The 17,707-nt window shown below is 43.9% G+C and overlaps 1 protein-coding gene across 1 annotated transcript; it reads right to left on the minus strand.

Annotated features, from left to right (window-relative positions):
* Window positions 1-1,544: 1,544 nt before the first annotated feature.
* Window positions 1,545-14,964, minus strand: Ing2 (inhibitor of growth family member 2). The gene is made up of 2 exons (XM_090354149.1): window positions 14,372-14,964; window positions 1,545-7,020 (listed from the first exon to the last, which is right to left on the minus strand). The coding sequence occupies exons 1-2, from the start codon at window positions 14,538-14,540 to the stop codon at window positions 6,350-6,352; spliced, it is 840 nt and encodes a 279-aa protein (XP_090210275.1). The 5' UTR covers window positions 14,541-14,964; the 3' UTR covers window positions 1,545-6,349.
* Between the last annotated feature and the right edge of the window lie 2,743 nt (window positions 14,965-17,707).

Raw genomic sequence — 17,707 nt, forward strand, 5'->3', positions numbered from 1 at the left:
GACTCTTACCTCCAATTAATCACTAAAAAATGGGAAGTGAGGCTCAAGGGGTAGGGCCGTAGCATTGAGCTGAAGAGCTCAAGGGGAGCGCTCAGGCCCAGAGTTCAAGCCCCATGATCCACAAACAAACTAACAAAACCACCAAAAACCTTCAGTGGTTAGCTTTCTGTTGCTGTGAGTAGGATGGTAAGCAAGTATCCAAGAAAATTATTTTAAAATCTTTTTGATAATTTAAATCCTTTTGATAATTTACTAATCATGTCTTCTAATAAGTGGTAGACTTTGCACTCAGTTTTCACAGGTGGCCAGAATTTAGTATTACCGCTTTATTTTCATTATAGTTTAAGGTAATCTGCAATCTATGCATAAAAGTAATACCAAGTTTCTATGTATAGAGCAATATACTTCCCTTTCAAAAACAATGTTACAACAGAAAGTGAGCTGGCCAATAAAAAGGTGAATTGAGCAGGCACAGTGGCTCAAGCCTATAATCCTAACTACTTAGGAGGCTGAGATCTGAGGCTCAAGGTTCAAAGCCAGCCCAGGCACAAAAGGACCAGAGCCCCTTATCTCTAATTAACCTCTAGAAATCAGGAAATGGGGATTGGCTCCAGGGTAAGATGATAGCCTTGAGGTGAAGAGCTCAGGGACAGTGCCTAAGCTGAGTTCAAGCCCCATGACCCACAAAAAAAAAAAAAGTGAATTGATTTTTTAAAAAAGTGATATTTCAAAATATGACTATGAGCCAGGTGTGGTGGTCCACACCTGTAATTCTAGCTACTCAGGAAACTGAAATCTGAGAACTGTGGTTCAAAGTTAGCCGGGGCACAAAGGACTGTGAGACTCTTATCTTCAATTAACCACCAGAAAACCAGAAGTGGGGCTGTGGCTCAAGGGGTAGGGTGGTAGCTTTGAGCTGAAGAGCTCAGGGTCAATGGCCCAGGCCCACAACCGACAAAAAAAAAAAAAATATATATATATGATATACATATCATATATATAATATATATGATTGTTTGTGGTCAAACTGCTTCAGATTTTTCTCTAGTATCTAAAGCTTAGAAAATTCTACTTTAAGGTCTAGAAACTGGCCAGAGCCTATGCCTCATGCCTATAATTACTGTAATTCAGGAGGCTGAGATCTTAAGGTTGAAGTTCAATGCCAGCCCTGATAAACAAATCCAGAAGTGGAGGATGACTCAGGCAGTAGAGCACAAACAAGACTTGAGGTGGAGTTGAAGCCCTACACTAAAAAAAAAGGGGGGGGGGGACAGGAGTGTGGCCTAGTGGTAGAGTGCCTGCCTAGCATACATGAAGCCCTAGGTTCTATTCCTCAGTACTACATACACAGAAGTGGTCCTGTGGCTCACGTGGTAGAGCTCTAGCTTTAAGAAAGCCCAAGGACAGTGCCCAGGCCCTGAGTTCAAGCCCCAGAACTGGCTAAAAAAAAAAAATAGAAAAAGGGAAAAAAAGTCTATAGCAATCATTTACTTGACCTGAAAAATTTTATAAACTATTTTTGTAATCATAATCTTTACCTCAGCTTCCTCACTCAGAAACAAAATAGCCATTTTTAGGATACCACTGTATTATTTCATCACAAGAAAATGCAGGCCAAGGAGGAAAGTGATCTGACCTAGCTCAGATAAGCCCTGAGTCCAGGCTCAAGCTTTTCTCTGAGGCACCAGCACAGGAGTCAGTTTCTCTGATTTATGTACACCTTAAGCAATCATAGTAAAGGTAATTCCAAACAACATACACTACCTAAAATAAATCTTGAGCTTTGTCAAGTTCGAGTGTGGGACTCAGAGAGGGGAAGTGTGGCCCAGCTTTTTTTTTTTTTTTTTTTTTTTGCCAGTCCTGAGCTTGAGCTCTGTCCTTGGACTTTCTCAAGGCTAGAGCTCTACCACTTGAGCCTTAGCACCACTTCTGGCTTTTTTTTCTATGTATGTGGTACTGAGGAATCGAACCCGGGTCTTCGTGCATGCTATGCAAGCACTCTACCACTAGGCCAAACTCTCAGCCCTGGCCCAGCTCTTTTATAACCAACTGTGCCTTGCATACTTGTCCCTCTCAGTTCCATGAAGGATAAGGACAGCACCCTCAGACGAAGCCACCTCTGTACACACATAAAGAGAACTAAGAGATAACTTTTCTGGCTTTGAGAGATTTTTGAAAGCTGAAGTCATTTTAAATGTTTATCTTTTAAAAAAAACTGAAATACCTGAATCCAGAGAAGAGAATGTTATTACCTTATTTCAGGTTATGACCAAAACTTCTACTTTGCACATGCTTCTGACTGGTATTCCTGACTGGTATTCCCCAAGTGGCATTACACACACATACAGACCTACCTCTAATTTCTACAGACTTCCACTATCTCTCCCCTAGCAAAGAAAGTTTTAAAGAGAGTACTATTTCATGTTCCCAGTACTGAATTTAGTAATCTACATTTACTCCTATATACTCCATGGCCTAAGCACTAGCAGGTCAGATTGTCTTTAGTTGCTGTTTTATATCCAGTACCTAAGACAATGCCTTGTATGTACATTAACAGAGTTTGAGAAGGCAGGTAAATGAACTGCCATCTATGACACTACAGCTTGTTCTACATAGTAGTTGCTGTCACTATTCTAATTCTGCAAGCAGTCCTTCATCCTCCCAAAGTTGCAGATTTCTAAGTTCAATGAAGACTATATGTTAATTTGTGTTAATGTGAATGAGTTGATTTCCTTTTTGGTGTGCATAACCAGTGCTAGGGCTTGAATTCAGGGTCTGGATGTTTGCTGTCCCTGAGATTTTATACTCTTTTCTAGTGCTCTACCACTTAAAACCACAGCTTCCTTTTCATTTTTTTGGTGGTTAACTGGAGATCAAGAGTTTATGGACTTTTCCTGCATAGGCTGGCTTCGAACTGCCATACTCAGAGCTCAGCCCTCTTTGAGTAGCTAGAATTACAGGCATGAGCTTCTAGCATCTGGCAGATGATTCACTTTTTGAAGCTCTTTGTTCTTGTTTCTGTTGAACCATTTTTTGGTTCTCACTGCGAGCTTTCAGAAGGCTCCTTCCTTTGCTGGCTCCTCTCCATTACAAGAGTCGCAGTAGGGATGACTCCTCTGTATAAACCTGATTGCTACTATAAATGCAGAGTTCTCAGCAGCAGCAGCAAATTTGTTAGAAATACCCATACTATATCTACTGAGCTAGGGTCTGCATTTTTTTTTTTTAACAATTGAGATGACTGGTACAAAAACTTTGAGAAGCAGGAATTTAATCACATGACTTAAAAACCACTGACAGGCACTCTCCGATGGTTACTGCCTCTTTTTCCTTAACTAGTTACAAACAGGATTCCATGGTGTGTTTTCCTAGAAATAGGAGAGGCACCTCAAAACATGCACAGAACAGAAACCTTATTTTCCCCTCAGACCAAAAACCTAAGTTGTCATCACTCTGCTTTCTAATTCCTGGGCCTAAATCCTGGTGTGGCTGTATCTTTAAAAAAAGACCTATCATTATGTATCATTTCCATTTCTAACCACATTAATTTAAGCCATCAGTATTTTTTGGTGCAGATTTCTGAGTCTTGTTTCCCTATTTCCATCTATGCTATCCACAATTCTATACACAGTATGAAGTATGACCTTCAAACATAAATCAGACCATGGCTCATTACTCTTCAATCTCTTGCCAAATTTTTCATAGCTTCCTAGAGCATACCCTTCCCTGTTCCTTCCACAATGAGCTCTAACACTCTTCTTTAAGTTTGTTCCACTCCTCCCACCCCCAAAGCTTTGCCTATTCCTGTTCCTTATTTCTGTTCTAGGATATTCTGTAATCACATTTAATACTCACTCCCATTTTGTTCTCCATCTATATGTTTTACTTTCATTTTAGCTCTTAAGTCACATGACACTATATATTTGACTCTTACACTAGGATGTATGGTCCACAAGAAGGGCCTTTTTGTCTGTGTATCACAACCGTGTTAAACAGTGCCTGGTATACATAGCACTCAAATACTGAGTATTCAAGTACTGACAGAAGAACTGCAGAGGTAGGAGATAAAACTGTTGTGTATGCATCTGCACTTATTATATGTGTTCCAGCTACACAAATCTGTATGTTGAGAATCCATTAAGTTTCCATAGTTTTTGAAATGGGACAGTGATTCCGAAATATCTCTGTACACTAGAATAGGGATCTGTACACTGGAATGAGGTCTGTTTAGAATTTTTAATGCTTAAGTCACATTCCAAATGAACTGTCATAATTGCTGAAGTTAGGGTATTGGTATCAGTGACTTTTCAAATTCTCGAGGTAATTCCAATGTGAGATAAAGCACTCAAATATAGTTATGAGTTTTAAGACATGGTAAATGAAATTTAGAATACTTAACAAAAGAACTCTCCATTGTACTATTACATGAATTTAAGACCTCTATTTCCCATATGCTGCAGAAAACTAAAGAAAATCCATAAAAACATAGCTGTTAAAAAATTAGGAATATAGAGATTCCCTTCTTGAATACTTGTTTGTTAAATACATCATTTGAAATATGATGTAAAAATCTATGTTAATAAATTCTTTAATAAAAAAAATTCGGAACACATCTTTCAGGATATTCCAGGTTTGTTTGATCACCACCCCCCTCCCATATGCTGAGACAAATTGATGCATGAAAATGTAGTAACTTCTATAGAAGTCACACCTGAAGGATTTCGGGGCTTTGCCTCACACTCCTTTTTAATGGTGTCAGTTAAACAGCTCACTCTAAGAAAAAGCCCTTTATCAATGAAACAAAACGCTACATTCTCAAGAAGGAAAATCGTTTCTTTACAACTCGATACAAATTAATTCTTAATCATACTAAGAAATAACATCACCGACTAGCTCTAATCAGTAATTAAAATATTCTTATGACAGAACTTAATATTGTGCATTTACCCAACTGTCAGCTCACCTTTATCATCAGACTGCAGAATGGACAACATAAAAGAGAAAAATCATTTCATTATTAAAATCCTTCACTACAGCACAATTCTAACTCGAAAGAACCTCAGAGATAGTTAAGCCAATTCATTTTATAGGTAAATGACTTGACACTCAGACAAGGTAAAATGATGTGCCTCAAAGTCACACGGGAAAGCTAGAAGAGAAGAAAATCATTTTTTTTTCCAAACAGGATAAGATATTTCACATGTTAAAGAGAATCAAGGTCATCAGATTAAAATTATATGAGAAATAAAAATTGTTACACAGGAATTTGAAGGACTAGCCAAGCTATACTGCCCCTCTTCCAACCAAAACTGCTCCAGACACATGGACAAAAACCCATTAGAAGGCTTACCCTTAAAATATTAGAGTCTTGCAATTCAATTTACAAAATACATTATTAATTGCATTGTTATAATGAAATTAGTTCATTAAACATGAAAACATCAAACAGCACCAATACCAGAAAGTTAAGAAGGTAAATACACTATTATTTAAAATAATGTATAATCACTGATTGGGACAGAAATCAACTATATTATATTTCTTAACCAAATTATTAAGATGCATTTTTGAATTATTTAACCTTGAACCATGATAGTAAATAATCCAAATTTTTCTAGTACAAGCCAATGGTAACATTTTTGGTATCCTAACTACTCACCTGTCCCAATTAAACAAAACACAAAACCTATTAAGCCCTAGATTAAATCTATCTATTCTGAGAAGCAGGAAAGAATTTACAAATGGGCTACTGACAGTGTATCAAAATGCTACTAAGAAAAAGACAGCAGTAAACACTCTAATAAGAGCACATTATTTCACTTGGATCCCAATTTTTTTTTATCTCTAGTTCCATAAATTTCTGGAAGACTAGAGATTGACAAGTATATGTATAAATGGGGCTAGGCAAAAAGCAGCTCTAAAGAGAATAGTGTCATTTAAATTACCCAAGATTATTCAACACTTTCAGAGAAATCCAACTATAAGTTTTTTAAGCACATAGAACTAAACTGTTAGCAAAACTTTTGTGTTTACCCAAAAAAATAGCACTGGTGTTTAAAGTGAGAATGAAATAGGCATGGTTTGTGAAATTTTTATAATGTTCACACCACTCTCTCCCTGGTTCCCTGGTCCTTTCATCAGGTGATCTGAAGTCTACCTGGTTTAAAATATTTGGTAATTCAGTGCAGAAAATTAAGATCACAGACAAAGTACAACAACTTTTAATACACCATTAATACTAATGATTAAAAATTATTGCATAGTCTTATGCATTTACCCTAAAACATTTTCTGAAAGCAAACCAATTATATAAAAGACAAATAACTCTTTAAAATATGGATGGCCTTTACTACCTCGATCTTCTTTCCTTTTTTGTCTTTTCTGTACTTTTGTCCATAGTTTTCTCATTATCTCCCCTGCACTTTGGGCAATACCATTTCCCCTTTGGTTTATAGGTAAGTGAAACACATGAAAAGTGAAACCATTCAATCGGACACTGTTCATTGTCACATCCTATCATTTCCCCATAAGACACTTGGTTACATAAACAGTATGTAGGTTCATTGGGATCTATTGCAAATTCAACAGGTGATGTTTCCCTTTCCTGCTTGGCCTTAGAACGTTTCTTTTTCTTGGCTGACTTGGATTTCTTTTCTTTAGGTGGCTGATCATCACAGTCTTCAATCCCATTTGTCATATGACACAAATCACGGCTTTCACTGGTTCGTTGTCTGCGGGGTCTTCTTGACGATCTTTCTGGCTGGTTAGAATCTATTTTTGCTTTGTCTGAAGCTCTTTCACTGTCAGCAGGATCTTGGAAACACTGTGAATGTAACTCCATTTGTCTTGCTCGATTTTCTACCAATTCAAGCATTTGTGTGACAATCTGAATTTTTTCATCTCCCAATTCTTGACTATTGATTAATGCTCTCTGGAGATGCTGCTGTAGGCGTTTTTTCTGGTTTGAATCATCTTCTTTCTTGTATTTTTCATAGACATCATCAATTTCCTTTAATGTTTCTAAAAAGAAGAAAAGGAAGAGAACATGTGGATTAGCACATATAACATTAAGTTACAACTAACTCAAAGCATCAAACCACAGTTCATCTCAAGTATATATACATTAAAAACTTGATTGTTTGCTGGGTGCTAAGAGCTCATGCCTATAATCCTGGCTCTTCCTGGTTTGAAGCCAGTTCAGGCAGGAAAGTCTGTGAGAATCTTATTTCCAATTATCCAAAAAGCTAGAAGTGGAGCTGTGGCAAAGCACTAGGCTTGGGAAAATAAAAGGCTGGAAGGGGGCCAGGAGTTTGGCCTAGTGGTTAAAGTGCTTGCCTAGCATGCACAAAGACCCGGGTTCAATTCCTCGGTACCACATACATAGAAAAAAGCCAGAAGTGGTGCTGAGGCTCAAGTGGTAGAGCTCTAGCCTTGAGAAAGTCCAAGGACAGTGCTCAGGCCCTGAGCTCAAGCCCAGGACTAGCAAAAAAAAAAAAAAAAAAAAAAGGCTGGAAGGCAGCACCCAGGCCCTGAGTTCAAGCCCCAAAACTTGCACAGAAAAACTAAAAACGAAACAATGGCTCACACCTGTAGTCCTAGCTTTTCAGAAGGCTGAGATATGAAGGATTACAACTTAAGGCCCTTGCAGAAACATTTCCTAGACTCCAACTCCAAAATAACCAGTAAGCCTGGAGGCATGGCACAAGTAGGAGAGTGGCAGCCTAATAAACATAAGGCTCTGTGTTCAAACCCCAGTACTGTTAATAGAAGAAAAACCTTATACCCCCATATAAAGACCATGTTACACAGTATGAATGTACACTTAGAAAAAAAAAACTTTAAAACTATGTATATTAAAAAAACTTAATTAATAAATTAATAATTAATGATATTTTATATAAGCAGGAATACTTAAGGCCACTTTTGAGTGTACTAAGTTTATTTATTGCCTATATACCATTTAACCTTCTAACCAACTCCATACATGCTGAATTCCAGCCCTAAAACTTAAAGAGGTTCTAAGACTAGGTTACAGATGACAGTCCAACTCTGTTTACAGTTCAATCAATGGCTTGATCTCTCCAGAAAGACATGATAACCCTCACTTTCACATGGTGCCTTTAGAAAAGGCAAGCATCAACAACTCTTAGTTTCTATCATTTTAGTTTTAATGGCTCTTTCATTTTAGAGTCACAAGGGAAATTCCAAAAAAATCAAAACTATTTCCAAAGTAGGTCTATTGTTTCTGGTACCACCTGACCAAGCTACCATAAAATTACACTGTATCACTCTGCCTTTGTGGATAATTCAGCAGTTGGTTCTAAGCTTTGTGAAACTGCTGATTCAACTGTATAGCAAATAGGGCACTTATTTAAATAACATAAAACAGCTGAGTCACTGAAAGGCATGCAAAAATCTGAAAATGCACCGACCTAATGTGATGGTGCATGCTTGTAATGCCAGCACTTGGAAGACAGAATCATTTGGGTGGTATAGGTAGGAGGAGGATCAAGAGCTCAAGGCCAGCTGGAAGTACATATACCTGTCTCAAAACAACAGCAAAAATAAAAAAAAAATCTGAAAATATAATTTGAGGTGTCACCCAAAGAATACTTAAGAGCTGTTTCTTGTCCTTACAAAATATGCTACTAGAAAGAGTAGTGTTATTACAGGTGGGGAAATAAGCACTAACTTATCACACCATGTGGCACACCATTTCTACACTCTATCATTACTGCATGCCTACCTCTCTCTTTTATGTTTTGTTGGTCATGCGGCTTGAACTCTGGGTCTGGGTACTGTCCCTGAGCATTTAGCTCAAGGCTAGCACTCTAACACTTGAGCCACAGCACCACTTCTGATTTTCTGGCGGTTAATTAAAAGAGTCTCCCAGACTTTCATGCCTGGGCTGGCTTTGAACGGTGATCCTCAGATCTCAGCCTATTGAGTAGCTAGATTACAGGTGTGAACCACTGTTACCTGGCTCTATCATTCTCTTATGTGTTCCAATGTTATTACTACAAAGCTCAGAAATGTTAAAATGATAAAATGCATACACTGGAAAGATCTTAAAGTATGGTAACAAAAGGCACCTTATTTAATTTAACATAACTCTTAGGAGTTAGCTCCTCCCTAGATACTGCAGGTGCTTATACTCAATGGACAATTTTGCTACCACAGTTGAGAATATTCATTCTTGTACAACATATTTTCTAATAAGGCTGTCTATACCATTTGCTTAGATAGGCATATAAATGCATTTCCTAAGAACCTAAGTTTTGTACAGGAAAAATGACATGAGATATTTTACTGTTACTTTTTAAAATTTTCAGTGGTGGTAGATCACACAAGTAATCTTAGCAATTTAAGAAGTTAAAATGGGAAGGACTGTGGTTCCAGGCTAGCCCAGAAGAGAAAAGTGCTTGAGCTTCCTTCTGGGTGGAGTAGTGCTAGCATATCATCCCAAGATACACTGGAGGATAAGATTGGGAAGACCACAGTTCCAGAAAAGTTTGAAAGACTCCATCATGTCCACTGAGGGAAGCTGGACACAGAAGCAGGCAGCTGTGATCTCAGCAACCACTGGAGAGAGGGACCCTGTATGAAAAATAACCAACGAAGAAAATGGCTGGAAGATGTAAGTAATAAAGCACAACCCTGGCAAGCACAAGGGCGGGGGTGGGGGAATGTCAAACTTTATTTCAATTACTATTTTTTTTTCTTTTTTCTTTTGTGGGTCATGGGGGCTTGAACTCTAACCTGGGCGCTGTCCCTGAGTTCTTCAGTTCAAGGCTACTGCCCTACTCTTGAGCCAAGCCCCACTTCCCATTTTTCTAGAGGTTAATTGGAGATAAGAGTCTTAGACCCTTTTGTGCTTTGAAACTTGATCCTTAAATCTCAGCCTCCTCAGTAGCTAGGATTACAGGCGTGAGCCACCGTGCCCAGCTTATTTCAACTATTTTCTAATAATTATTTTCTAATAATGAGTCAGAAGGTGAAAGTCATATATCATATTTGCACAAACTGTATGATTTAAAAATTCACATTTCAAAGTTATCTAACTTATGTAGTGAGGGAAGAAAGGAAACCAACATTTACTCAGCCCTATTATGTGGTAAATATTTTATCATTTGATCTCTACAGAAAACTTGAGAGGAAGCTACCCTTTCTGCATGTTAAAAAAAAAAAAAAGTAATTCAAGCCAGGCCCTGTGATCCTAGCTACTCAGGAGACTGAGGATTATGGTTCATAGCCAGCTCAGCCACGAAAATCTGTGAGACTCTTATCTCCAATTAACCACCAGAAAACTGGAAGTGGTGCTGTGGCTCAAGAGCTCAGAAACAGCACCCAGGCCCAGAGTTCAAGCCCCACAATCAGCAAGAAAAAAAAAAAAACCAGTAATTCAAGTAGTTAAGAACCTCAGACTTTGTCAGATCTGTACATCTGCTCTTGCCACTTTCAACAGGCCGAGTAAAAATCACTTAAAATTATGTATTAATTTTAGTTCAAAGGCTAATCATTTTCTATAACGAATACTTCACTCCCTTGTAAAATGGTTTTATTTCTATATTTAACTCAATAATCTCTGAAAGTGTCTCAAGCAGATGGGGAGAAATGTGATTGCCTATATATAATGTGTAACATTAAATAATACATTAGATCCTCAGACCAGAAAAAAAACCTTAAGAACTAGTGAAAAAAAGTCCTATCTGAACCCACCATGAAAGCATATAAAGCTAATAAACATGCAACTTTGAAAATTATCTTAGCACCTGTGTCCCTGACTGAAAACTAGATCACTGTTTTAAGGTTAACCTTGAAATTAATCATGACGGGACTGAAGATTTATATTACCTTTCAATCCTGTATGATCTATGTATATATATATATGTATATATATATGTATATATATATATACACACACACACGCACACACATATATATGTATATAATTTTTTTGCCAGTCCTGGGGCTTGAACTCAGGGCCTGAGCACTAATCCTGAGCTTCTTTTGCTCAAGACTAGCACTCTACCACTTTAGCCACATTGCCACTTCTGGCTTTTTCTCTTTATGTGGCACTGATGAATTGAACCCAGGGCTTCAGGCATATGTGACAAGCACTCTACTACTAAGCCACATTCCCAGACTTATAATAGCATAATGTTTAAGAAAGTAAACATGCTTTTAGAGAAATAAAACAACATGTAAGCATTACAAACATCATTGAAAAACCACAAGCACACAATGTAGAATTCCCAAATATTATTCTCTCTCTCCTTCCTGTCTCCCCGTCCCTCCCCCAACTCACCAGTTCTGGGGCTTGAATTCAGAGTCTGGGCAATGTCTTGGAGCTTTTTTTTTTTCCCCTCAAAGCTACTTATTACTCTACCACTTGAACCACAGCTCAATTTCTGGTTTTTGTTTTGTATTGTTTTTGATATTTAACTAAAGATGAGTCTCATGGACTTTCCTATCCAGGCTGGCTTTGAAGGGTGCTAGTCCTTAGAGATCAGCTTCCTGAGTAACTAGGATTAAAAATGTGACCCACCATATGTCTCATTTTAAAGTTACCATTTACATGCTAATAACTGTACAAAAATACAACTGTTATCAATTTATTTGTGTCATTTCTGGAACTTGAACTCAGGACTCTGGGCATGGTCCTTGAGGGATGTGCCACTGGTGCCAGCTACAGCTGGTTTTTGTTTTGTTTGTTTTTTTGCAAGTCCTGGGGCTTGAACATAGGGCCTGAGTGCTGTCCTTGGTGTGTCTCAAGTCTAGAGCTCTACCACTTGAGAAACAGCACCATTTCCAGTTTTATCTATGTATGTGGTACCAGGGAATCCAACCCAGGTCTTCCTGCATGCTAGGCAAGCACTCTACCACTAGGCCCCCAACTGTTATTTTTTAAAAAGGAAAGGAAGGGGCCGGGAGTTTGGCCTAGTGGTAGAGTGCTTGCCTAGCATGCACAAATACCTGGGTTCGATTCCTCGGTACCACATACATAGCAAAAAGCCGGACGTGGTGCTGAGGCTCAAGTGGTAGAGTGCTAGCCTTGAGAAAGTCCAAGGACAGTGCTCAAGCCCTGAACCCAAGCCCAGGACTGGCAAAAAAAAAAAAAAGGAAGCCAGATGTGGGCGGCTTACACCTGTAATCCTAACTACTCAGGAGAATGAGATCTATTCTAGCCAGAATAGTCTTTGAAACTCATTTCCAATTAACCCCAAATAAAGCTGGAAATGAAGCTATGGCTCAAGTGGTAGAGTTCAAGTCTACCACTTGCATACATATGCACATGCATACACACATGAAATGACATGATACAGTAAGGCAACAGATGTGTTCATCTGTGTGCAGCTTTGCAATAAAGTATTTTTCATCTAAGTAACAGCAAAATATTTTTTCTTTTAGAGAAGAAATCTATACAGCCCAGACTGTCCTCAAACTTAGGTAATCTTCTTGCTTCCGCTTCCCAAATTCTGGGAGTTACAGGTACAAACTGCCACTCAGCCGAAGTCAAACTCCTTGGAAATTTTATCTGTACAATGAGGTTTAACTTTATATATTCTAGGCCTGGTGCAGCAATTGGCATACAGTAAGCAATCTACCACTCCATGGATTCAGAAAACAAATGCATAGGCTAAAACAGATACCCCAATGTGCTTAATATGAACCAGTCCAGAAAATATAATCTTAGAAGTAGAGTCTTCTTTAGCCATTGGGTTAGTGACAGGGGTTTTGTTTTGGCTTGTCCTGGGGCTAGTATTCAGGGCCTGAGTGCTGCCTCTCCGCTTTGTACCACTTTGAGCCATAGCTCCAGTTCTGCCTTTCTGGTGATAATAAGGGTCGTGTGGAGTTTTCCTGGGGGCTAGCTTCAAATCCTGATCCTGAGTAGCTAGGATTACAGGTGTAGGCCACCGACTCCTGACTTAATGAAAAGTGTCTTCAAAAACAGCGAATGGATCCAAAAGTTATCTTTAAGGTCCCTTTGACTAATGTCCACTGATGTTCAAGAAGGTCTAAAACCTTCTTGATTTGTGGTTCCAAAGGCAAAAAAAAAAAAAGGGAGAAACGTGATGAACTGCATCGTACTAAAGGTTGATTTCCTGTCCTAGTTTCAGACCATAAAAGATGATTGACGCCTTATCATTTGAAAAACACACAACAAACAAAAAACTTGTGGGAGGAGGAAGCGGGAGGGTAGGGACGCCGGGCGGTTGTCCGGTCAACCAAGCCACTTCCTCCCTGGGGCCCGGAAGTGACACATGGCCCGGAACCTGCGCAGAGCCCGGGTGGGCGCCGGTCCCGGGGGCAGCGTCCCCGCCTGGATTCATTGGGTGGAAGACATTCCACACATCACAACAAGCGCGTTGCGAAGCCCAATGCGGAGTCCGCCCGGGCCCCGCCAACGCCCCCGGCACGGCCGCCGCCCACCCAAACGGCGAGCGCCGCCCGCCGCCGCCCATTCAGACACCAGCCATTTTCCAGCCCCGCGGGAGCGCGCCGCGCCCGTCCCCCGCCCCGGCCCACGTCACTCCCATGCCCCGCCCCCGGGACGGGTCCTCCCTCCCCGCCACACACACACCCCCTCGCCCCCTGCCCGGCGGGGACCCCCCCCCCCACCTTGTCACCACTCGGCTGCGGCTGAGCTCCGGGCAGCGACTCCTGGAGTCCCGGAACTTTCCCCGGGGCGAGTGGAAAGGCGCGGGCTCCCCGACTCCCGCCGTCCTGGGGAGCGGAGCCGTGGGGGGGGGGGAGCTCTCTCGAGTCCGCCGGGGCCGCCCCGCCCCTCCCCTCCCCCAGCGCGTTCCGATGCATCTGCCTGCCCAGGCTGCGGGCCGCCGGGGGCGAGGGACCGACGGACGGACGGCCCCGCGGCCGTCTCCCCGCGGTTCCCGCCCCGTGGCACTCCCCCTTGGCCCGGCAGGGCGGCGTGCGACCCGGGGGCCCACGGACGCCGGAACAAATGCAGCTTAAAATGGCTGATTCCTTCCCCACAGCAGCTGCAGCTGCTGGGGCTACAGCGGGGGGCTGACGGGCGACCCGCCCGGCCACCTCCACGCGCACACACAGACACACACCCGTACACACTCGCGCGCGCGCACACACACACACGCACGCCCCGAGACACCTTCCAAGTCCTCCGGAGCGCAGCCGGGAGACGGCAGGGCCGCGACCTCGGACTCCACCCCTCCTCTCACCCCACATGCACACTCGAGAGCGGGGGATGGGACGGTGGGTGTCACGGGAGGGACGGAGGATGGCACTTCCCCGGGACGGGCCGTGGGCCGGAGTCGCCGAGGTCCGCAGGTCTCGGGGACCGGGGCGTCCCCTCGCGGGTCTCCTCCCCGCCCCGTCCCCCGCCCCTTACCTTGATATTTGTTGTCTAGCTCTCGCAGCACGGACACGTTCCTCTGCATGTCGTGGGGCAGCGACTCCACGCACTCGAGGTAGTCCTGCACGTAGCAGGTGAGCAGCCGGCTCCGCTCCCCGGTGAGGAGCGCGGCCGGCGGGTACAGTTGCTGCTGCTGCCCTAACATCCTCGCCGCCGCCGCCGCCGCCGCCTCCGCATCCAGCAGCCGCGCATGCAGCAGCCGCGGCGCTCCGCTCGGCCGCCCGGCGCCGCGGGGACACGGCCGCCGCTCCGGAGGGCACCGCCGAGTCCCCCGATCTCCGCTCCCCACCGCAGCAGCCCTCACTCCCCGCCCCCGCCGTAACCAGCCCGGGGGCGGGGCGAGACCAGGACTCCCTCCTCGCTCCTCCTCCCCGTCCCCAGGACCAGGGCGGCGGGGATCCCCCCGCAGCTCCCCGCCGAGCTGGCGGTGGTCTCCGGCGCGGACACTTCCGGTCTCCCTCGGAGTCCCCAGATGCTACTCGCGCCGCCTACCAGCCCGGATCCCCATGACAAGCCCGCCCGCAGGCGACCCTTCCTCCCCGCCACCCTCCGCGCCTGGCCGAGACTTTCTCAGCCCGCTGGCCCCGCCCCTCCGCAGCGGTCGCGTCTGCGCCTGCGCAGGCCTCACTCCTAATAAGGCCAGGGTCCCGCCCCTACCGCCCTACCGAAGAGTTCGCATTCTCCCGCCTTCCCGCTGCCGCCCGGGCGATTGGTCCGTCAGCCCTGGGCGAGTGAGGGGGAGGTGCGCAGAGAGGCCAAACGGCAGCCGCGCCCCGCCCCATCTTAAAGGGGAAGCGCGGCTGCGCCCGCCCCTCTGCCCAGGAGCTGAATGGATCCTGAGAGGACCAGCGGCGGGCTGGTCGCCTCTGCCCTTCCCACAGAGAGGAGGAAACCTTGGTTCTGGCCTCGCGGCCTGGTGTGGCCGACTTCTATCCCCATCAGACGGGTCAATCGGGGCCCCCTGCGAGCCTTAAAAGCAGCAGCGGGCGGCTGAACAATCTGTAGTGAGGGTCTCGGGAACTACGCTACCCAGCGTGCAGTGGGGAGGCTCCCGGCATGCGCGGCGGCGACTTCCCGCCGCGCCGTCGCAGCCGCCGCCGCCGCAGCCGCCTCAGCTCTCCCCGGGGTCGCAGCGCGGCGGCTGGCCCAGCCTCGGGGGCTGACTGGGAGGTAGGCGGCGCTTTCCCAGCCCTCCATCCCTCCCCGCGTGTCGGGCATCTTTTCGTCAGCCGGGCTTTTACCTCTCGCTCGGGCTCCTTTCCCGCGCGCGGGTGATCCTGGGGCTCGTCGGCCGTCCAGTGGGGAGAAGGGCTGAGGACCGCGTCCGGCCGGCGACTCGGGGATCGGTACGAGAAGGGCATTCCCCCGCCCTCGAGGGTCGAGTGGCGGAGCCAGGGACACCTCGCGACCTGCGTCTTCATTTCGCAGGGTGATAAACGGTCGTGAACGCCCATCCGCGGTCGGGCCGGGCCCTTGCGGGTCACTGAGCGGCCGGCAGGGCTGGAGTGTGTGTGCGTGTGTGTGTGTCACCTGGCCGATGTTCCCGGTAGACTTTCGGTAGGAGAAATGAAGTCCGCTCTGTCGAGGTTTAAATAAAAGACCTGTCTGAACAGACCTTGCCGCCAGCTGCAGCTGAGTTTATGAAAAGGCGCCCCTGCGGCGTGACACGTCCCCAGCGCGGCTGAAACAGCTGTTGAGTCATGGACACGCAAAGGGAAGCCTCGGTCTTGATCTTGGAAAGCTTAGGTTTTTCCTCACTGGAACAAAGCACGCCAGGGAATTCGACATCCTGATAACACAGGATTGACCCTTGGTCCATTGGCCACCCCCACTCAGCTATTTCCGAGCCGCTTGGGGGATTTATTGGTGCCCCTTAGTTTTCTTTTCCTGCTGGTACTGGGGTTAAGGAGCTTTCTCCTTAGGCTAGTGCTCTACCACTCGAGTCACACAGCTCCACTTCCAAGCTTCTTGGAGATTAATTGGAGATGGCGGCTGAGGCTCCCCGATTTTTTTCTTTTTTTTTTTTTCAGCCTAGGCTGTCCAGAAGCATCCTCAGATCTAACCTTCCTTTATAGCTATGATTCACAAGCCACTGTTGCCCAGATAGCGTCGTTCTTTAAATCTGTCAGCTTAACCAAGGGAAAAAAAAATGGTGACTCTTAACTGAATTTTAGCCAGCCCCAGGACAGCCTGTCACCCTCCAAATTTGAGTCATCTTGCTGAAGGGCAAAATTATACAAGATGCCTTGTTACTAAGATTTAGACACAGAATATACCTATAGACTTAGCAGCTGGGTATGTGATTCACGGGCAGAAATGACTTGTGCACAGACACAGAAAAGGCAATGCTGCAGAATGCCAATCTCTTCGAGCACAATGAAAGAAAGGAATGATGGGTGTGGACTAGGAGACCTTAACAGAATTATTTTCATCCTTATAATTCTGTTGAATAGATTGAAAGATGAAAAAAAAAAACCCAAGTAATAGTTTTCATTCAGTTGGTATAAACGTATAAAGCACCCTAACATGTGCATGATTTCAGACATTGTTCTTGCTATGTTTATATATAAGGGTTAATTTAAAGCTACTTCTGATTTACATGTGAAAGCAGCTTAGGAGTTGGTGAGGAACACTTGTCCATAAACCCAACTGGAACTTGAAAACTAGAGCCTTGAAGTTTCTGAGCAGGTACTCTACCCACTTATGCCATGTCCTCAGCCCCCTTTTTTTTTAGTTATTTTTCACATAAGGTCTCAGAGTTTTCCCTGGGCTGGTCTAGGATTTCCATTTTCTTATTTACACTTCTCTGGTGCCTAGGAGTCAGGCCTGTATTACCAGACCCATTTTTTTGGCTGAAATGAAGTTTCACTGAATTAGTGTCTGAAATTAGCTTAAATTCTTATCAGATATTTGAAAAGGCCTCTCTATGCCTTCAGCCCTATTCCTTGAATCCTTCATTAATATTGTGAGAGGGAAGAGCAACAGCTTCATAAGGATTAAAAATCCCCAGAGATCTGTCCTGAGAAAAACTACTTAAGTCAGGCCAATTAAACTTAGTTATTTTCTTTGAGCATTCATTTTTTTTTGACTTTATGATGGAAATTCTCAAATGCATGTACCCTTATATACCATTTAGTCAACTTAAGCATTATCAGCATATGGCTAGTATATTAAGCTAGCCTGCACTATCATTTAGTATCCAAATAATTCAGTTTTTTCTTTTATTTTTTGTATTTTGAGTTGTGAAATCAAGTTCCATATATTTTGTTTAAGTGAAGTCTCTTCTAAAGCAGTCAAAACAGCTAATTTTCA

The sequence above is a fragment of the Megascapheus bottae genome, chromosome 20 (genome assembly GCF_031878675.1).
Source record: "Megascapheus bottae isolate mThoBot1 chromosome 20, mThoBot2.hap1, whole genome shotgun sequence".
Lineage (NCBI taxonomy): Eukaryota > Metazoa > Chordata > Mammalia > Rodentia > Geomyidae > Megascapheus > Megascapheus bottae.

Excerpts from the sequence above, each read along its gene's own strand:
- Ing2 (XM_090354149.1), bottom strand. The coding sequence starts at position 14,540 with ATGTTAGGGCAGCAGCAGCAACTGTACCCGCCGGCCGCGCTCCTCACC. Across the intron at positions 7,021-14,371 it reads GCTAGACAACAAATATCAAG|AAACATTAAAGGAAATTGAT; the intron begins GTAAGGGGCGGG and ends TCTTCTTTTTAG.